General features: G+C 38.4%; 1 protein-coding gene across 1 annotated transcript in view; it reads right to left on the bottom strand.

The window, feature by feature from the left end:
- Positions 1–466: 466 nt before the first annotated feature.
- The window catches only part of METAP1D (methionyl aminopeptidase type 1D, mitochondrial), an 88,564-nt gene continuing 66,240 nt past the window's right edge, over positions 467–22,790 (bottom strand). Inside the window, exons 2-10 of the mRNA XM_049615533.1 lie at positions 18,451–18,608; positions 16,285–16,434; positions 14,680–14,828; positions 14,057–14,099; positions 10,288–10,451; positions 3,508–3,605; positions 2,122–2,169; positions 1,077–1,155; positions 467–922 (exon numbers count right to left, since the gene is read on the bottom strand). Coding sequence (XP_049471490.1) covers positions 844–922; positions 1,077–1,155; positions 2,122–2,169; positions 3,508–3,605; positions 10,288–10,451; positions 14,057–14,099; positions 14,680–14,828; positions 16,285–16,434; positions 18,451–18,608 — 968 coding nt within the window. The 3' untranslated portion in view covers positions 467–843. The remainder of the gene's footprint in view (positions 923–1,076; positions 1,156–2,121; positions 2,170–3,507; positions 3,606–10,287; positions 10,452–14,056; positions 14,100–14,679; positions 14,829–16,284; positions 16,435–18,450; positions 18,609–22,790) is intronic.

Here is a 22,790-nt window from a genome sequence, read left to right on the forward strand (position 1 = left end):
GTGTGTGTGTGTGTGTGTGTGTGTGTGTGTGTGTGTGTGTGATGGCAGTTCGGAGAGGGGCTCTCAAAAGTAACCTCAGGGATGGCCACTTAGGGTAGGATGAGGGACAAGTAGGAGGAGCCACAGGGGACTGGGAAAGTCATGTTTCTGGACTGATAAAGCCCTGTAGGGACCAGGCCCAGGGTTCCCAGGCAAAGAAATGTTTGTGACCAACCCTTCCATTTGCGGGCTAATCTTTTCATCTGCAAAAGCAGCTATGAAAGGCTGGGGGGTGGTTGGCCCCTGAGAGTGCCAACGTGGGATCCACAAGGTGGAAAAAAGAGACTTTAAAAAAATTCCCAGCTAACATCTAGGCTCATTTTTCCCTCCTTACATGCACATGTGAAAAGTTTAGAGATTCAAAAATTAACCACCCACTCTCTCCCCCTAGTAACTGTCAGAGATGCAAGGAGCACAGACACAATGGTTAAGAAGGAAAAGCTTTTTACTTGGCCAGAGTCAAGACAAGGCAAAGAGAAAACCATGCATCTCTAGAAATCCTTCCTCTTCCAACTGAGGGCGTCCCCATTCCCCTCCAGAATCTTTTCCCTGCGTTGGGAAGTGGGGAGCATTGGGAAGCCGAGCTGGCTCCAGGATCCATCCCTCTGAAGCTGCTCAGGCCAAGGCAAGGCTTGAGATCTGAGTTCCCAGTGCCCCCAAACCCCACCGGGTTTTTCCAAGAGTAAGTGCTAGGTTGGTTACTGCGTGAACTGCCGTTCGCCTGTGTCTTTTAAAAGTTCTCCAGCTAGATTTCAACAATTTAGGATAAAAACCTCCTGGCCTCTGTGACCTTCAGGCGGCTCCTCAGGCCTCGTGGGGCAGTTTGGTCAGGATCTCCACGCCCCCCGACGTGATGAGAACGGTGTGCTCGAACTGGGCGGACCTGAAACACACACAGCAGCCATGGGAAAGAGCAACACCCCTAGCTGTGGGTTCGGGGTACGGGGGAGAGGAGCAGCAGCCCATCAGGGCCAGGGCCGTTGATCGAAGCTTCCCTTCCCATAGAATTCAAAACCAATGGCACAGAAAGCAAACACCTTTGATTGTCCAGGGAGACCACAGTCCATGCATCCTCTAGGACTTTAAATTCGGGGGATCCCTCGGTGATGATTGGCTCTGTAAGAGGGAAAATATTTACTGCAGTGATCTAATCAGATTCTTGTCAAATATTGTTTCTCTTTCGGCTGATTATGAAAAAAGAGAATAAGATGGTTCTCCTCCCCTCCCCGCAAGCGCTTCCCCCACGGGTTCATGTTGTCATCTCGCAAGGGCTGATAATTGATGTTGCTTACATAGTATACTACAAACTAAACAGTAGGAAGAGGAAACACCACCGCATTAAAAAATGTATGAAGTTGCCTAGTTCGTAATTTTTTTTTTAGAAAAAAGGGCATTTTAATCAAGCCTTAATTAGGACCCTGTGGATAATAACCACCCAAACACCAGTCCCTCTTATAAATACCAGTCAGTTTTTAAAAATATTTGAATTTTTAAAACATGCTCAAAATGTTCATTAATCAGCAAATAACAATTTTCTTATTTCACTCTAATTGCTTCTCCATTAAGTACCACAGTCAGAAATATGATGCCTCTGAGGTCTGAGGTGATTGGAATTTGGTGGTGACACCAACCACATGATCAGCCAGGAATGGGCAGCCAGAAAGGACATGCCACTTGCTGACAGAGAGCAAGGGACATAATCACTTCTAGTCACTGGGTGTTAATGAAAACAAAACAAAACAAAACAAAACCCCAAAACCAAAACCAAAACCAAAAAAAAAAAAACAAAAAAACAAAAAAAAACCCAAACCAAAACCAAAACAAAACAAAAAACCAAACACCACATTATGCTGGTAACAAAATTAGAGGTTGGACGGCTGCCGTCTCCTAAATGTGTCGGTAAGTATCTGATTTAGGAAGATGGGACTCGAGGATATTATTTAATCAGATTTGCTATGCATCTGAATTATTTCATTACACTGATTGGCTTTATTATTCCTTCACGGGACTGCCTGGCCTAGGCCAGCGCTGCTGCCTCCACCCAGGAGCCACCGCTCTCTAAAGGGGAACTTGGGCACTGACCTATAGTGAACGCCATTCCCTCCTCCATGAGTAGATCGCTGTCATTCGCTGCAAAACAAAATATATGCAGTAGGGGGAGTGGGAAATGGAGAGAAAGAGAATAGAATTAGAAGGACAGGACTGCTCAAAAACCTTGGTCATTTTACTTATTTTGTTTTAGGGTAGAAGGAAGGATGGAGAGATCTAGAATCCTGGTAGTGGCTACTGCCAAGGGGTTAAACACAGGGGTTCTGGGCCTTAGCCTCTGCATTTTCTTTGCTGGGGGTCAAGACCCCTGGGAAGGGTGCACCAAGGCCTAGCAGAGGCAGCCTGGGTGTTCCAGACACCTGTTGCGTTCCCCCCTCCACTGTCCCCTGGCCACTTGCTTCAAGGTCTCCTGGTTTCACTGGGTCCTAGGCCCTGCCCTCCTATCCCAAAGAGGAAGATATCTTGGGGAACTGATACGAAGGGAAGGCAGCCACTTAGTGGGCAGATTGGAGCAGGAGGCTAGGACAGGGCGGGTAACCCTGCAATAACTCCAAGTGTTGGGGCAGGGTGGGGTACACGCCTGAGATGCTCTGTCTGCACTCCTGCCCGGACCTCCTCTGAGCTGCCTGGGGCGGGGGGAGGGGGGACTCTCTGGTGCAAAAGGAATTCTGACCTGCTGGGTCTACGGAGATCTTCCGGGTAATGGGTTCCAGGCGGTATTCCCTCCAGGGACTGCTCCCACCCCAAGCACACAGGTCAAGGCCCAACTTTCCTTTGGTCTTTGTCCAGGTGTGCAGCTCCCCTGGGGGCCACTCTATAGAACCGCCTCCTACCCACACCCAAATCCTCCCACTGCTCTGGCCCACCCTTGCGTTCTCACTGTAGGGTGCACACCCAGGCAGTGAAAAGAGGAGGCTCTGGGGAAGGAACACAAGGGTGGGTATAATCTAGAAATCACTAAAGAGTACATGCTGCTAAATAGATCAGCTGTCAACGCTGTGTAGGATGTAATGAAGTTTAACCACAACAGTCAGCGGTTAGAGAAGGGGGTAGGAAAAGAAAAACAGAAAACAGTCGTATGTGCATGCTGCTGGGACATTGATGCAGTGGCATTTTGTTTTCAGTAACTTTCTAGGCAAATATCCCTTGTGCCTTCTAGCCATCACCTTTTGTGGGAAGACAAAAAGCAAAATAAACCTTTCTTTGAGACTGAAACTGCTGGGCTCTAATCCAATAACATTGTAATGTGCTGGTTACAATTAAGTAACCCCCCCCCCACTACCCAAACACATGCATCCCCCCCCCCCCCACTACACATACACATGCATACACACCAAAGGATGATAATAGGCATTCAAAGTTAGAGGAGCCTCAGGAACAAAACTGCCTTTTCCAGATTCCATTCAATCACTTTCTTACCATGATGCCAAATTTCTGGATGTCCATGAAAGTAAGATCCTATCCCATGTCCCACAAAATGTGGACAGACTTGCAAACCATTCTGATGAGTTATGTGGCTTTAAAAGTGATGAAACAAAATATTTAATTAAATTAGGTAAGTTTTTAATGCATACTTAAAGTCACTTTAAAATAGCCCCTGAAAGAGAAAAAATCAGTTATATTTAGAGTCAGATGATAATATTACTGTTTTCATTTTTCCGGAATAATTAAAATTGTTGCCATTGCATGTAATGACTCCCTTTGGATAAATTAAGAAAAAAGGTATGTATCTAACATAGTAGTTTGTTTCATTTACCTTAGTACAGCATTCAAACAAGGCCACTTTTAGATAAAAAATGAGTGTTACCTCATATACAGATCGATATACATAACCAAAATACATGTGTATAGAATGCAGGGAATAAAAACTTGCCTTGTTTGTATGAGGTTTCGCCAAAGACTGTGCAAGTTAATACTAATTTGAGAACCAAACAGAGAAACAAAAATGCAATCTAGAAATGTGACTTCCTACTTTTATAGTTCCCTTATTTTGGACTATTTCAAAACATTATACATCTTAGAAACAGAAACACTCATACAAAAGGTCAAATCTGCTTTGTCAATATTCTTAAAATACTCCAAAACTTTGTGATCATTGGGATTTCCATGCAAGACCTGTATCATTAACAAAATTCACACAGGATGTTTTTTAATCACTGTGATGCTTAAGAGAAGCTAGTATTGTGATTCCTAACTCTTAATGCTTTATTAGTTATTTCTACATGCAAATGTACTGAGTTCCATCTATTCCACATAAATGAAATGTGGCAAATAGAATCCAACCCTAAAATCTTCACCTATAAAGTTAAGAAGTTGTTTTTGAAATCAGGTGAACATATTCATTTCTAGGAGTACCACAAAGATAAGAACATATATACCATTAACAATTTATATTTCCACATGGATAAGGGGCACAGTGCCCTAACCCTAACCGTAACAATAAATCAGGATTTATAGGACTCCTATTTAAATTTTTACCAAAATCAAAGTTTTCAGATCTCAAACTAGAGTTTCCAACAGACCCTAGGTTCAATTTAACATGAACTCAAAGGCAGCATCTCTATGAGCATTCATGTCAATAGTTATCACTGAATACGTTTAAGTTGCATCTCCAGACCTGTAAGATATCTTCCCTTGGACCAGGATGTCACTACAAATAGCAGGTGGACAGCCTCTCATTCAGAATTAATTTCCATGTAACCGATAGTGCAGAAATAGGCAAGCTAAGCATGTGTTGACGACAGGAATAATAAGTCAACATTTTTATCTCTTAAAGTTGTACCTTATGGTTATAGTTATTTCTATGTGCTTTTGCTCTTTGGGCAGGAGGTACAAAAACTTTTCCAAGGTGTTTCCATTTGTACCACACAATTTCTGAATAAAAACTGAGGAGTGGATAGAGGGTGGAAGAGAGACTGAGACAAAACAATAATGATCAAGACTTTTTTTTTTTTTTACAAGAATGGGTTCTACTTAAACCTGTAAATTATGTGACTTCAATCCCAACAGACCTCAATGATTCTAAGAACACTCAATGTAAACTGTTCTATTTTATTTTCTAAACAAAACAAAACAAAACCCTAAAAAAAAAAACCCTGGGATCTAACTGATTGGTAGGCATCACGGCTACATCTTAAATGTGTGTTACAATGGCAATCTTCGTTTTAATTTCTGATGAAAGGAGAGGAAGAAAACCCACTCTGAAAAAACACTTGGGTTCCCTCTGCCATCATCCCTCTCATTCCTCTTCATAAAAAAAGCTGGGCAATTACAAGGTGGCTAAAGGTATTTGAGTGCATTCTCCTACAACAATTTGCTGCCTGGATCCTGCTGGAACTTATGGTCATAGGAGTATCATAGAATGTATGTGTCATGAATGCAAAGGTCAGGATTTCACAGCCGGGTGGAAAGAAGAAAAGAACCGGACAAATTTCACTCAGCTCCTTGGCTAAGCACCCATCTCAATGCTTGATTCCCAGAAGCTAAGTATATACTTCTATCTGCTTTTTCAGGGTATTTTCCTTTTGGATTTGTAGTGAGCTTTTCAACACATACTTACTGGGACTAAATGCCATTAAATCTCCTTAATGTCCCTAATTACTACTTAAAATAATGCTCCTTCTACTACTTTGGAATATATGGGAAACACAAGATTATCTACCTGATTCTAGGGTCCAAATCTAATTTCATGGAGATAATCCAAGGGACCTGTAATAGCAGGTCCCGCTCTAACAGGAAAGCAAGTAGTGGTAACCCTGACTGCGGCATGGGAAGGTGGAGCATGTGTGCTTTTCTTAACTGGTGTGTTGAGGAAAATGGAAACAGCTGGACGGGCAGGGGTGCCCAAGAAATGCCTCCGTTGCGCCCCAACACCAGCCGTTACAGGGCCTTGACCATTTCTGAGCACAAGGGTCTTCTTGTCCTGGACATTCCACTCATGAGATCTGCCTTCTTTCTGCTGAAATCTACTGAGAAGAATTCTCCTGGCATTAGCTGTTTTGTTCTGATTTTCCCTAACTAAAAATCCTCTCAGGCAGTATGTTTACCTATGAGCCTGAGCACGTTTATGACTTGAAGTCCTTCATAGGGACTATTTGGGGTGAGAGAAGAGGGGAAAGGAAGAAGGAAGTGTATAAACATAGTCTATGAACTTACTTTCAAATTATACTATTATCATAGTTCATGTTTCAGTTACAGTTTATAGTTGAAAGAGAAATCTCTCTTAAGGAATTTCATCTTGTGACTGTTTTCTTCAGTTTAATTCCCTTTCATGAGGTAGTTTTCCTCAATTGAAGTATTGTCTGGAGAAATTAAAACTCTTAATACATTTCAGCTACATTTTATGACTAAGGATACATTCGCCAAGAGGGCAGAGGAGTACTATATTTAAGTGCATTCTCTTCTAAAGAAGTAAAATGCACACGGAAATAGTTTTATCACCATTTCTACGTGAATCCTACAAACAGCACCAATTTCCAAACAGTCGTATCTCTGATTAAATGGCACCTGATCTTCCAAGTTACAGAATTTTACTTCAGTCTTTCCAGATTTTTATTTTAAGCAGTAAGCTTTGAATGAAGGAATGCACAAGTCCAAGGATTCCCTCTAATGACAAGTAATGTTTAAGTACAATTAGTAATATTTTTGAAAGCCAACAACCGTTTTCCAAAAGAGCGGTACACGTTTATGTCTCAAGCTGGATCACAAATTACTGTATTTTTCTTACAATAGTGCCGAACTTTTATTTGAGGTTTTCTGTTTCCGAAAAGCAGACATGATGGATTGAAATAAAAGATAATTTATTGCAGTGCTTACTTTCGTGTGCAGAGGGAAGCAGTGTAATTGTAATTTACAGTAGCTGTCAAGAAAAATCCATCACGGATGACATTAAAATGACTTATTTTGCCTGAGCCACTTATTGTTTAAATGTGCATAATCTAATAGAAAGAGATTATTTTTAAAAATCTGCTTTATATTCTTCTAAATTAATATCAAAACATATACTTATGAATTAAACATTAAAAACCATTTATTGATACTTTCATCATGACATTTACAACTGTAAGTTTAAATTATTTTTGATTGAACTGTCACATATTTGGGATGCGTGAATCTACACATTCACAGTATTCTCATACGCATGGATCATATCATCTAGAGATAATTACAAATACACGGATTTAGAAATAATTTAAAGCAAATGGAGGTGCAGGGAGTATGGTAACACTGTAGCCCAAACATCACTAGCCATCCCTCATGAAGCACAAGGGCACAGAGAGAACTCTTTTCATTAAACTATTTTAGCCAGTGCTTCTCCAGAGATATCATCCCATCCTTACAGGCTTCAGAGAATTTCAAAATTTCCCATAAAGACCACTCGGTTTTTGGTGACGTACTACTCATAAAAGATGCTTGCATGTTCTTTTCATGGTGTATCAGGAGAAGGAATTTGTGCAAAAGATGGTAAATATCTTAAAATAAGTAAGGCTGGTTGAAAGATGCTTGTAAACCTTCGGTCTGTAATGATTCCAAGTACTTTTGGCTTAAAGGTGGAGATTGTTTATTTACTCCCTTGAGATCTTGCCTGAATAAGAAAAGGCGAAATAATAGAGGTCCAGAAACACTGCCTTAACACGCCAGAACAAACATTTGTTAGTCCCCAGTGGCAGACACAAACCATCTAAACAACGAAATGTATCAGGGTAAAAGTAAAAAGTTCATTGTCTATTATTTTTCACGTAGTTTTTGTAAGTGTAGTTGTTGAGACTGATCTGGTTTTCAAAGGAGCTTGTACATGCAAATTCATCCTCTGCGAAAACTGACCTTTGCGTCCAGATAGCTAAAATCCAATGTCACTTTCAATTCTACTCTTCCTCTTCTTCTTCTTCTTTTTATGTAGCTAGAATTAATGTAGTGAATATGTAATGAAATGCATTATCCTGCATGGAGATTTATCAGATTTTCCGACTGAATGCTACGCTTTGCGAGTACTAGCTGGAGTTCACCTGCATGTTGGTGTGGCGTGTGGCTCTTTTTTGTAAAGAGTTAAGTCGTACACAAAAAAAGGGAACAAAGGTCAGCACCCAGCCGCCACTTGAATGTGAGATTTTTCTTTTTATTCCCCTTGATGTATACTAGGCTCTGTGTTATTAGTCTTAATGATGGAAAATTGTAGTGTTGATACAAATCTTTTTTTCAAAGTAGTAGGCGGGAGCTCCATTTGTTAGTAAGTTTTTTTGTGACTAAAAGCCACGGACAGTACATTTATGTAGCAGTAAAAGGCCTAGATGCTCTTTCCATAGCAGAGCTAATTATTCCTACTGTGACCTTACTGATCTAGCCTGTTCCTAGCACATCTCATCTGCACGCCTGTTCCTCTGTGTAGATGGTGTCAGAGAATATGAAAAACCCTATAATGAAACCATTTTCATGATGGAGAAAGGCTACTGGAGTTGCACTTGCTACAAAGAGGCTCAATTATATGAGTAATTGTGATAATTTTCTACATTCATAGCCTTCAATGGGGAAAAAAGAATGAGAGCCACAAAGGAAAATTACTTTAACAAGAAAGTACAGAGAGTAAAAATGGAAGAAGAGACAAAAAGGGGAAAAAATAACCAGAAAAAAAGTTTAAAAAATAGATCTGGAGGGAGGAATAGCGAGACAGGGAGAACAACAGAAATGCTCAAAAGCCCATGTGCAGCTGTGTTGCACAATTAAATTGAATTTTTTTTTCTGCAGTTGATGAATGTGACTACTGCAAATGTGCCTCTGTAGTTAGCTATCATTTGTTGTTCCGTGACAGGAAAAGGATAATTACCTCTCAGAGAGAATCAAAGGCTGACATGCCCTTTAGACACAGCCATGAATGCAGAGCTCGATAGAATGCTTGAATAAGAATCTAGTGTTCTCTGCCCCCTTCTACTGAAGAATAAATTTTGTTAAAATGCAAGAGCACCACCAGTAAATTTGTTGAACCCTAGGTGTTCAAAAATATGAGATACATCTATCGACTCATCCCATTTGCAAAAATAAAACTGCATTTTGAATTCATTTCTATTATATTCATGGACAGTAAGATAGTGAGATATGCATTAAATTTCTTTTCCCAGTAGGGGTCTGATTCAACATTTCCTATGAAAGAACAGAGAGACACTATCCTTTTTTCCCAGGCTAGTTAGCCTATAATTTAAAACTGTCAAAAACACAATTTTGCTCGAAGTCTTCAATAAAAGCTTCTCAGATATAACCCAAAGAGATTTTACTAAAGTTTGATTCAGACATTGTTACAATATTTTTAAAGCCATAAATACATTTAACTGATATTTTATTGCCTTTTTTCTTAAAGTATTTGAGGGCTTACGAAGAAAAAAGGCAGCATCTTTTCAAGGTGACTACGCCTTCCATCCTTTAGACAAACGGGAAGTGTTCAATGGTTCATATTAATGAGAACAGTGCTTTAAAAGGTACTGATGTGATCATCTTTAACAAAATGTATTACTTTTAGATGAAAACACATATTCCGTATGTCTACTTCAAAACAGTTATGGGGGAAAAAAGATCTAAACGTAGGTAACAGATTGTAGGGAAAAGTCTTGAATTCAGAAAATACACATATACTCACAAAGCACGCATAGAATACCGTTTGGAAAATAAACAATGGTGTACAGGAAAACTGAACCGGACAAGAAAAGGACATTAGCTTACCCTTTTAGCCTGTTTGCTAATCCACTGATCTGAAAGGTAAGGCTTGCTCGAGCTAATGCTTTTTACCTTTGTATCACAAGAATATGTTTCACCTCATTCCTTTATAAAATTTAGCTTTTCTCCTGTTTCGTTACCCAAGAGTTGGGATGTTTACCCCCTTAGGTACTTTTTTCCATATTTGGTATGATTTTGAGTAAAGGAACACTACAGACTAATATGTCGAGCTAAAACTAAAGCAGTCGTATAAATATTGCTTGCTGCTCTTATAAGTTTCCCGCTGACCTGAGTATAATTCACTGTTTTAAAATCTTTCTTTTCTTTTTTTTTTTTTTAAACCCAGGGAACAATACTGCAGCTTGGCAGTCCACATACTGATATCAGACTGAAATGATGGTTCTGAATCATAAAACATGTCATCAACTTTATACCAAGCCACCAATAACCTTTGTACCATTTGCCAACCCTCCCTTTACTTGTCAGCGTAAGGCTTACCTGATTGTGTTTCCAATTACAGAGAAGGGAGCCCCCGCTCTGCAAGCTGCAATTGCTTCGTCTCTACACCTCCTGGCAACCTCCACTAACTTTTTACCACATTCGTCCACATTGCCCACCAAAAATGTTTCAGAGGTATCCCCATGGTAGCCATTGTAATAGACCTAAACACAGGCAAACATTTTAAAATATGTTCTCGTTTGTAAATGTACTCATTAAAGTATATATTGTGCTCATCTATGCATTTAGTAGATTCATATATTTCACCCTTCCAGAATTACTCTCAAGTTTCCCTACCAAAAAAAAAAAAAAAAAAAAAAAATGAGGTATCGGACATGCTAAAGCCTCACAGAAATTAAAAAAAAAGAAGCCATACAACAATATTACAAAATTTAAAAATAAATATGTAATGGTAGGGCTATTTCAATAGCATTATGATTAGCAATGCTATTAAAATGTTTTGATACCTCATTTTGTTTCTGAGAAGACAAAACTACATATGCATAATTTACTGACCAAAGACACTGACCCATAATTACTATAATAGGTCTAAAGAACCCAGAAGTATTTAACCTAGTGAGAAGTTTCTTCAGTGTCATGGAGATATATGATCTTTTATTTACCATTTCTATACTTGGAAGTGATAGATAAGAAGAAATAAAATAGACTTGTCAGTATTAGACATAGGAGAATTTAGTTCTAAGAATTGAAGTGGCTTGATATGAGAATGAAATATGCTATGGAAAAGTCTTATCTGGAAGTGAAACCTTAATCAAATGTTCCAGATAGCAGAATGTTAACAGAAAACACTATACATGGGTTTTAAAGGATTAAACCATAACAAAATAGACTTAAGGATAAAATTACAGAAAAAACAATTTTATCAGTTGTCAATGATTCAGAAGGCCCCATAGGATCTTGAAAAATACCAGATTTGTTATAAAAATCAATAATAACAAACACTATAATAAACAGAGAAGGTAGAGGAGACTGGTTGAAAGCTGATCCTTAGACATAGCATGGCATTTGCTATTTTGCATAAATTTGACCTATGTAATTATTTTTCACATTTCTCTTTCTCATGAAGTAGAATGCAGAAACTTATAAAAAAGATGTTTATCTGAGCTTCCTGACTGTTTTAATACTGATTTAATGTCTTAAATCTGTATACTATTCTGCATTAAAAAATACTATCCTCTATAAGGGAAGCAGGAAAAGTCTTTACTATGTCTTCGGTTTCTAAGTTAGAAAACTGAGGCATACACAAGTAACTTGTCTCAGGTTAGTGGTGGAATACAGAGGTAGATCCAGATTAATATGATGGGTTATTGGCTTCTAATCAAATGTTTTCTCTACTATGTCAAATGACCTTAACTCCTTGCAATAGAATTTTATACATTTATTCCCATTTGCAATCCAAGAAAGTACAAGTTTGATTTTATACACAAATATATAACAGTTGCCAATACAAGAGTAATAATCGCTTCACAAAATGCATAGGGGCACCTGGGTGGCTCAGTCCGTCAAGCCTCTGACTTTGGCTCAGGTCATGATCTCGCGGTTTGTGAGTTCGAGCCCTGCATCAGCCTTCATCGGACTCTGTGCTGACAGATCAGAGGCTGGAGCCTACCTCAGATTCTGTGCTCCCTCTCTCTCTGCCCCTCCCCTGCTTTCACTCTGTGTTTCTCTCTCTAAAACTAAACATTAAAAAAATTTTTTAATGTATAACTCAGTGTTTTATAACTGTTATTTAAGTAAAAATATTTTTAAAAATCTTTACTTGCCTTTGTATAATTCTTTTGGCTAGCTTTCAAAATGACTACTTAGAAAACTCAATATATATGGAAATAACGATACTTTTGAAAGTCTGTGGCAGTTATCTATAATTAGGATTTGTGTTCACAAAGTATTCTTGTTTTGTACTTCATTTATTAAACATATATTTATTGAGCAACTACTCTGGATATCTCATTGTCTATTTTTTAACATTCAACTTTCAAGGGGGAAAGACGCCTGTTTTCCTGTGATGTATATACTACATGTAAACAATTATAAAACACATAATGAGTATTTTCTAATAAAGTATAAGGATCTAATAATGGAGTCTTTCACTTAATAAAAGACCTCATAAGAAATATAATTTGTGGGGAAGGGTAAAGAAAAAGAAATATAATTTGTTAAGATACCTACCCGTATGCTTCCTGACTCCTCCATATTTCTAGACACCTGAAATATTTCACTTTGCTTTATTAGTTTTGCAACTGTGAAATATTTGAATGTTAAAATTGGAATTGTTTATTAAAAGTCTTCAGGAAAACAGAAAAGGCATGGAATATTCTCTTTGGATGAACTGGAAGCAGCAGGAAAGAGTGTGCTGGTTTCATTCAAAGCAGCAATATTTTATTAGGGGGTGATTAGGTGAGATGATAAATGTAAAACCCCTAAATCAGTTACAATTCAAAAGAAAAGCATATCATGAAAAATACTTTATTTCAGGTATACTTCATAAAATATCTCCCTCTACATGATTCTGAGTTGGAAAGATAAACCAACTGAATCTATGTGGAGCAAATGTTCAAGTATTCTAAGTAGGACAAAATGATATATGAAAAAGTATCAGCAATAAAAGAATCCCTGACTATATTATCATACAAACTGATAGGAAGACAAGAGGGTGAGTTAATTTAAACAACTAAAAATTTGACCAAACCCAATGGTTGGATGCCAATTTCTACCTCATTCCCACGCTCACCTGTCTTCATGGTCTGGATAGACAAATAACTATTATTAAAAATATTTCCTCATTAATAGAAGCTATACTCCTTGAATGTTGTCTGTCTCAACAAGTTCTCATCAGATGATTAAATTTTATTTATTCATTTAAAAATAATTTATTAATCATCAGATGTATAGAATTTATCTCCAATCTACATAATCCAAAGGAACCGCTACAAAATTTTTTAGTAAAATGAACTGCCAAGGCACAAATCATCCAAGTCTGAGAATAGTGAGAGGCTGAGGGAATTAGTAAAGGTTAGAGCTTGTACAATTCTAAGTTTCCATGTGAAATCACTTTGGGTTGTTATTTAAAAGAAAGGCTGTTAACCATTTGGTAAAAACTTAGGTTCAGTGAGAAAACCACTCTGTTTGTATGTTCCAAGTTCAAGGCTCTCTACACCCTCTATACCAGAAATGGAACACGACGTTACCTTCAGGGATTTTAATAAATCTAAGGAACACTGCTAGCAAAAGAGTTGCTGTCCAAATAGACTGACACACACAGGCCAATGTAGCCCCTAATGACAGAGTAAGATAATGACAGGCCCCACTCAAAATCAGCAGGAAGAGGAAGATCAATCTTGGCAGAGTGAAGGAAAAATGCTGGCTTTCTTCGCGTTAGCTCATCTCATACATATCTAGCTTCAGCAGCTGCCCAGTGCTGTGGTGCTCTGCATTAACTACACAGTGGATCAATAACAATTACACCTTCTCAAAAACATGACACATAGCAGGATTGGGTTGACATTTCACTTAGGCCAACATTGATCTCAGTGCATCTGATTCCAGCCCTAAATTCAAGTCAGGCCTGGGTTTACTTGGAATAAACACAGAGTTAAAGACAAAAAAGGAAACCAGCTGCTTGCGTCTGGGTCTGGAAGTAAACAGCACTTCCCTTGGTGCAGTTCACATTTTCAATCCACAATTCTTCCTGTTGCTACCAGCAATTCTGAAGTTGATCAAAGACTATTTTTTTATATTATTTACTCACCGTGACATCAATGTTGATAATATCTCCATCCTGAAGAGGTCGACTGAAACATAAACAGAATAAAAATGGTGATAGACAGATCTCAATAAAAGGAATGTAAAAATAAATACCTAAGACTATCACACGCCCAGTGAGTCACAATGATAATTTGGAGTGGAAGAGGAATAAATGGAATAACTATATCTAATCTTTAAGTTACATTAGTCACATCAAATTTTACAAGACATACAAAATAGGAACATACTGCCATTGTTTAAAAATCTTTAAAACAGTCTTTAAAAAAATGTATTTATTAGTTTCCTTAATTTTGCAAAGACCCAAAACAACAGTTGATAATTTATATTTGCCTACATTTGGATTTTTACCATTTATATGGTTAAAACTTAAGAAGGTAAAAGAAATATTTCATGAACCATGACTTGTGTGGATTACACACTGCTTTAACAAACAGTTAAATTATGTCCCGTTGAGGCAAAATACTTCAAAATTTTTGTTTAACCATAATCAGCTTCAAAAGTTTACAGGTGGGTTTCAATTAAACTAGTATCTTTCAACATATGTTATAGATCTTAGTTTCATGTTTTAGTTTCTGAAGGAACAATATGTTATTAAGCAATGAATACCTGTCAGGAATACCATGACATAGCACGTTGTTTACAGAGGTACAAACAGATTTTGGAAAACCTCCGTAGCCTAGAGGTGAGGGATAAGCATCATGACTGATGATTTCCTGATGGACAAGAGCATCTATCTCTTCAGTTGTCATGTCAACCTAAAATATTAAATAAAGAAATTGTGCAGCAACTGTTGAAGTCATTTCTTGAACTCATTGACTATGTCTACAGCTACAGTACTTTCTGATGAGATTATATAAATTTACTGTGATAAACTTGTGATACAACAGTTTAATTAATGGTGATTAACATTAAATTTTTAATTGTGCCTTTTGGACAACTGTTTGGGCATAGGATGGTGTTATGGGCTATTAGGAAATGGAGACTTTAAACTCTAAGATCCTTTAAATTATCCGTGAGTCATTCAATGACATGACTCCTTTGGGCCTGAACACTTCACAAAGCTTCCTGGGCAATTCCTTCCTCTTCTTCAATGGTTAGTGCCTCAGGCTAGCTGAAGCATATAAATACATTCTCAAAAGTATCTTCAGTTTAGATGACAAAGCTTGAAAAGTAGGTCATCCCACACCTTCTTATCTAAGAGAAATCTTACATGGGCTTTGCAGCAATGGTGGGGAGATTATGGATGATTATTTTAAAAATTCAGTCTGATACCTATCGTAGAAATTTGGTTTTCACAAATCTTGATTTCTTTCATACCTGAATAAATCCATTGTTTTAAAAAAATACTTTGGAGAGTATTTTTTCTCAAACTCGAACTAAAAAAATCCTCTCTCAAACTAAAAAAGAACAAAAATAAAATTGAGTTTTATGAGTACATGAAGATATCTCCATAAACTCATAAGTCATAAAATTCTAAAACAAAATCTTTTATTAAAAATTAACTATTTCTGTAATATTTCTTTGTGTTATTTGATATTCACATTAAGCTTAGTTATGTTGCTGTAACAACTTTATTACACAAATGATACCCTAAGTGATTTCATTCCTGAGGACTCACTTCTTAAATTCTGCCCACCTTTTGGAAACTACAGGTATATATATATATATATATATATATATATATATATATATATATATTTAAGGATTCCTATAAAGCAGGGTGTTTCAGATTATTCTGGAAGAACTAAATCTTGTAGTAAGATAGTTGTCCATAGTTACATTTTTATATTACCTATAGCTTTGTGTTATCTGCTCTAATCTTTCTTTGCAGAGCTAATGCAAGAAAACAGGAAACAAAGGATGAGGCAGAACAAATCTCTTCAGGCACACAGAAATAATGTGGGGAATAAAAGCAGAAACTACAGGCAGGAATAAGGAGGCAGAAGTCAGAACTGTCTGCCCTGGATCAAGTTGGACAGGCTGGCTGGGCCCAAAGTATCTCTGGAATCCTGATACTTAAAACTGAATTTGGATTTTAAGTTACCTCTTAAAAAAACACATAAAATAATAAAATCCCTTTCCCCCATCCCAGGCTTTACTTGGTTTTTAACAAATTAGATGTATACAAAAGAAGAGTTAAATGGAAAGAAGGCAAAGAGGAAGGTTTGTTGCCCCTTCTGTAAGCCCTTCTGAGGCTTGGTGAGACGCCACCTTTAAACTCTTCCCAGCCAGGAGGAGGACATGACGGGCCAGCTGACAAGCCTGATGAAGCCCTTGAATCTGATCTTCATTCTTAACTTCTATGCTGTCTCCCCAGTCGGGTACAATGCCTGTCGTCACATAGTCTGGCTTCTTTATGTGCTTGAGGAAAAAGGATTGAAAATGAAGATCAGAACCCAGCACACGACAATGGGATCATTTTTTCGGACACAGCCTCCTGCTTCATGGAGCTCTGCCCTTCCTGCCGGAGCACCGACCTCCGAAGCCAGCACAACAGACCCTCCAGGCTGCCCCCAGTTCCTTCCCCTGCCCTTTTGAACTTAACGTTGCCTGTTAGTGCTGCTTCTGGATGGTCTGTTAACCTTACTGTGCTTTGAGTCAAACTGGTCTGAAGTAGACTTCTGGTCAAAACAAACAGTGGTTTTCTTTTCTTCCTCCTCCCAAGCCCGTAAGAAGCATTATTGCCATTGATGAAAAAAATAGCACCAAGCTTCCAAATTGCCCAATGGCTAATTAAGAGCACTTTCATCTTCGTAACACAAAGATAAAATTTATGCAAAGGATAGCTCACAACACCCTCTCCGAATGAACGTATGTAAAAGGCTGACTGTCAAGTCTTCTGAAGCCTATTACGTAGACACTTTTCTTACACTTCGCAACTGTACCCAAACTAAGAAGGGACTAGAGAACAAAACCAAACAGCTTTCTTTTCTTTTTCTTTCTTTCTTTTTTTTTAAGTGCATAAAGAATACCTAGAACATTTCCATCACTTGTCAAAAACAAACAAAGAAACCCCCCCAAAACTCAAAACATTCAACTCTGATCACCCTTGCAGAACATTCTCCACTGCTTACTTAAACCTGTGGGCAGCATTCAGAAAATAAATACAATTTTACACACAGAGCTTCTTTCAGTCCCAAGGTTTTGCTCAGCTCTTTACAATCTATTTATGGAAAGTGCCACATAAGCATTGTTGAACAGTACCCAGGAAGGGTACACGGCAGTTGGGAACAGGAAGCTGAGGGAGATAATGCTATTTCAATTGACATCACAGCAACTGTGGAAGGGCTGAGGTTAGGGGTCTGCTCTTCGTGAAGCGTATCACACAGGGCTTAGGACTGTCACTGATTCCTGTGTTCAGAGGGGCCTTCCTGACACAGGTAATGCCACTGCTCGAAGCACCACAGCTGAGCTCTGGATGAGCACCTGCTCCTACAGCTTTGCCACCAGGGCCCAAAGCTTGCCCGGTCTCCCCCGCAGACTGTGCTCTCGTCTCCACTCTGCTTTGTGATGTGGCCAGGTTACAATTACAGGCAGAAGGGCTACTGGATTGTCACTGACACTTCTAAAACAATACATTCATCTCTCTGGACATTTCCTTTTCTTTCCCACTAAGGAAATACCAGGAATATACTTCTGGGCTCTGGTAGCCTGTCTCACTGGCCCCTTTCCACAAAAAAGGGCCACTCACTTTCAGGGAGTATGATATACTTAATGTGGGTTTACTGCTAAAAAAAAACGCATAAAAGGGGGAAGGCAGGTGATTTTTGTGAGAAATCTATACTTCTTTCAGCTGTTCTCATTCTTCCTACATGACCCACACACCTCCTTTATACTGCATTTTGAAAATAGATTCTTTCCACAGAATTGTAATCTCTGAAAAAAAAAATCAAGAATGCTCTGAGGCAAGAGGTTTTATTTAATTATTCTAAAAGAGGATTCAAAAACAGCAGCACTAATCCTATGGAAAGTATAAGAGCAGGCTTTAGGAAAAAACACCTAGTGTATGGGTTTCAAGTAATCTCTCTTGAATGATCCCAATTTGACAGCCAATTTTTTTATTTCTCTAAAAAAGTTAAGAAACTATAGACACGTAATTTTACCTTCATGTTAGAAATTTAATATAGAAAATTTCATGGTAGAAACTAATTCTGAATAATCTAAGCAGCTGTAAGATGAGAGGTTTAGTTAAAAAAAATTAACGTGATAGAACTGCAGATGTTACAACTTCTCAAATCACAATTTTAAATCATAAACCAACTTTAAAAATTAGGATTCAAAAGGCTCAGAAATGAAAGGCGCAAACACATTTGATCGCTTCTGCAGTTAACCTTTATCTTGGCTGGAAAAAGCAGCAGATCATAGGCAATACAGTACCTCAGGCACTGGGTGGGCTGGAGAAGCTGCGGCCGGCAAAACTATACTGTGTGAAATATCTCTTTGTCTCCGGAAAAAGAAATTTCTTCTTTGTTGACTGCTTGACTGCTTGTGTAAGTAGATATGATTGAGTGGTGAAGACAGAATTCTATGATAACCTATGAGCAGAAATAGGCATATTTTAAGTTAAAAAACCTAACACAGTGCTACATGTTAAGATGCTGCTTTGTTGTCTATTAAATCATTATCCTAATCCTTCACTGGCTCAAAAAAGGAAAAGCCCCAAATAGAAAGGAAAGCAGTGGTATTCTGAGTTCTAGTACAATAATAGCACAGCATATTTATTAGCTAATACTATGTTTACATAAATGTTTGACAATGGAAAACTCCACTCTAACGGGAAACAAACATATAGAAGCATCTGCTAAGTACCAGGTCTGCAAAAAGAGCAATTTCTGTTGTGGTACCTTATGCAGCAAATGTGCGGATGACCCTAGATTCAGGGCACTGTTTGGGTGGCTTTATATTCTTTAAAGCTGTTTTCCTTTCAAGAATCATGGACAAATTGCCAGCTGCACTTTTTGCCCTTGATAGGATTACTACTCTGTGTTAAGTTCACGTGCAGGGAGGCATTATACCAAAATTCACTATGATGAATGCTCAAGTCAGATAAAGACTAAATAGCAGAAATGTAGGGTGTAACCCTGAAACAAAATGAACACAGGATCCGAAAGTACCCACAACAGGAATTTAGAAACATCTATCAAAATTTTAAATGCACATATCCTTTGACTCAGCAGTTCATCTCCTAGGACCTTACCTTGCAGGTATTATGCAATAATGGATATACGAAGATGGACCCTCACTTTGTAGTAGAAAAAAAGGGAAATAACACAAATTCCCCTCAATGGGGGACTGGGGAAATCTTTATGGTATATCTACGCAACAGAAAACTATGAAGCTATTGGAGAAGAAGCTAAATCATTTTTATGTGTTGATATGTAAAGAAGCCACCATCCATTGTCAGGAAAAAAACACATGCTGAACAATATGTATAAAAAGCCCATTGATGTAAAAATAATTTATACATTTATATAAGTTTGTATATGCCTATAAAATTTCTGAAAATTGATACTCATCAACAGTGGTTATTTGCGGGGCATGTGATCGGGGCTGGGGGTGGGGAGGAAGACTTCCTGATTCATTTTATCTTCTTCTATACTTCTCACCATCCACTTTTTAAACCATCCACTTGCATTACTTTTATAATTAAAACAATAGTTTGAAAATTCCCCAACATATCACAATTGCACATCAGGGATCAGCAAACGATAGCCCGAAGGCCAAATCTGGCCTGCTGCCTGTTTTTGTACAGCCCATAACCTAAAAATGATTTTTTTATGTTTCTAAATGGTTAAAAAGAGATAAGAAAAATAATATTTTTTAATATGTGAAATCATATGAAATTCAGATTTCAATGCCCATAAATAAAGGTTTATTGGAACACAGCTTATAATTATCTATGGCTGCTTTGAGCCACAGTGGCAGAGTTGAGTACTTGTGACAGAGACTGTATGACCCACAAAGCCCAAAATAATTACTATCTGGTCATTTACAGAAGTTCATCAACTTCTGGTCCAGAGCACTGCTTCTCAAAATGTGGTACCTAGACCAGCATATCAACGCCACATGGGAAAAAATGCAAAATATTGGACCCCTTCTCAATTTACTGACTCAAACTTTGGCATGAGGCCAGCAATCTGTGCCTTCATGAGCCCTCAGGGTGATTCTCCTGCCCATTAAAGTATGAGAATTACTGGCCTAGAGTAACATTTCAGCTGTGAAACATAATAGAAACGTGAACTGCTGGTGAGTACTGGCCTCCAAAGTCAAGATCTCCAAGTGAACTGGAAAAAGGCACGGACACAAACAAACCCCAGTGGTCAGTGATTCAGTGTCCTAAGTTTCACTCAATTACATTCTTCCATAAAGTTGAATGTAATTGTGTTGAATCAAACTTCTAGAATCGTTTTGGTGTTATTTTAAACAATTCCAAATACTAGACAAAATGCAGCAATACCACTTCTTTTAAATATCAAAAGTTCTTTTAAATAGAGGCAGGTACATATTCCCTGAAGCTTGTATATTTCCCAGAAGACACCACCACCAGCTCTAGGACTGTCAACTGGTATATGGGGGCAGGGCATTTTCCTAGGAAAAGCAGATGGTTGGAAAGCAGAAGCTGGACTTTCATTTAGGCTCTATCACTCGGTAGCTGTATGGCCCTGATCAAGTTTCTTCTTTTGAGTCTCAGGTGGGAATTAATTAGAATATGTGAAAAAGTATGTGAAAACACTTTGCATTCTAATAAATGGTATTTCCTCAAGAACGCTTAAAAAGTAAAATGAGAAAGAAAATATGTGCTCCATTATAGCTTCTAATACTGAGCACTTACTATGTGTCAATTACTGTGCTAGGCACTTTACATATGTTAGCTCCTGAATCTTAATGAGAACGCTATGCGTTGTGAACTGTTATTGCTCCATTTCACAGTTGAAGATACTGAGGCACCCAAAGGTAAGTAACTTCCCCAGGGACATGTAGTAAGTCCCAAAGCTGTGAGAAAGCAGATCAAGTTGCCTCCCCAAAATATATTATTTTTCTCATACACATGAAAAACATCCAGAAAACGTAAAGGCATTACAAAACTATTAAAAGGTACTACCATTAGGTTATTTTTCCAAAAGTGGTTTTGGGTTGACCTAATCCATCCACTCTCTCAAGCCCTGCTCCCTTCGTTGACCAAACACAGGCTTCGGTGAGGTGGCTGACAGAAGTTGGCTGGCAGTCTAAGGATATGGAACAGAAAATCTGGATCCCAGCTAAAGCAAAGACTTAGGTGGAATCAACCGATGACTCCAGGCTCCCTAACTGCATCCCTAGACAGGATCACAGACAAGACACAAGGTTGTAAGTATTTCCCTTTGGAGGAAAGTATGCGTTATGATTGCTGTTCTGGTAACACTAACGGAATTAGTAACAATAATAATGTGGTTAACATTTAATGGCCACTTTCTTTAATGAAGTTCAGTGCTAGGTGCTCTACATACACGATCTTTTCCTTACCCATTCTGTCTGGTAGGCAGGCGGCTGTTGATGGCACCATTTTACAGATGAGGAACTAAGACTCACACCTCTAGTGGTCAATGGGGGGCCTAAGGCTCCACATCCCCTGCTACCAAACCAAGGACTGTGTCTGCCATTCCTAGATGCCTTTCTATAGTGTGCAGGGGCTCTAGTAGATAGCATGCTTTTCTTTTTTTCCTCAGGGATTAGATTTAAAGGAAAGTTTTTTTGAAAAATTATGAAAAAATAAACATGGGACCATCCAACATTTAGAATGAAGGTACTTTTCATGAAAATTCTTAGATCTGACCTAATTGGGAGGCATTGTAGTAGTGAAAATAGCATGAGCTTTGAAGTCAGACAGATCTGAGTTACCAGAACTTCTGCGCCCCACATTCTTCACCATTACATGGGAAGAACAGTGCTTTCCTCTACACTAGGCTGTTGTGAGCATGAGCTAACATATGTATGTAAATCATCTTAAAAAGCAGGTGTTCCATAAGCGTTAGTTTTTTTTCCTTTCCCTTCTCAAATCTGCAACATGTTTACCTGCAGGCCTCTAAATTTATTTATTATTTTATTCAACAACTACTTACTGAGCTCCTCCTATATGCCATGCTCTGGATACAGACTGAACCAGGTGACAAAGTCCCCGCTCTCATGGAGCTTATATTCTGTGGCGGAACACAGACAACAAGCAAACCAACAAATACATTAGATTACATAAGATGGTGATATGCATGATGAAAAATGGGCCAGGGTGAGCAGCGGATGGCACCTTGGAACTATGGTTCTGCTCCTGGTCCCGCCAAAACCTAACTATGTGACCTCAAGTAGTAACAATAATAGTGAACATTGGTTGAGAGCTTCCTGGTGCCAAGCTCTATGCGGAGCACTTCAGACGTTGCCCACTGATACAGAAAGGCTTAAGAAAATGAGGGAGTTGTACTTTATGATCTTTGAGGTCTCCTTTAGCTCTGACATTTGTGCCTTCATTCAGCAGCATCTGATTGTCATGCTACAACCCAGGCAATGGGATGATGTAGACGCCGATCAATTTTAGGACGTATGAAGATTTTTTTCAATGCAGCTGATTACATGATAGAGAGATCATCTTTATCAGCATTATCAAGTTCAAGTACACAGTCATTACAGGGGGAATCTTTTTTATGTACTTAAACTTGAGGCACGAAGTCACCAGGCCTCTACTTGGA

This window comes from Panthera uncia, assembly GCF_023721935.1.
Source record: "Panthera uncia isolate 11264 chromosome C1 unlocalized genomic scaffold, Puncia_PCG_1.0 HiC_scaffold_3, whole genome shotgun sequence".
Taxonomy (NCBI): domain Eukaryota; kingdom Metazoa; phylum Chordata; class Mammalia; order Carnivora; family Felidae; genus Panthera; species Panthera uncia.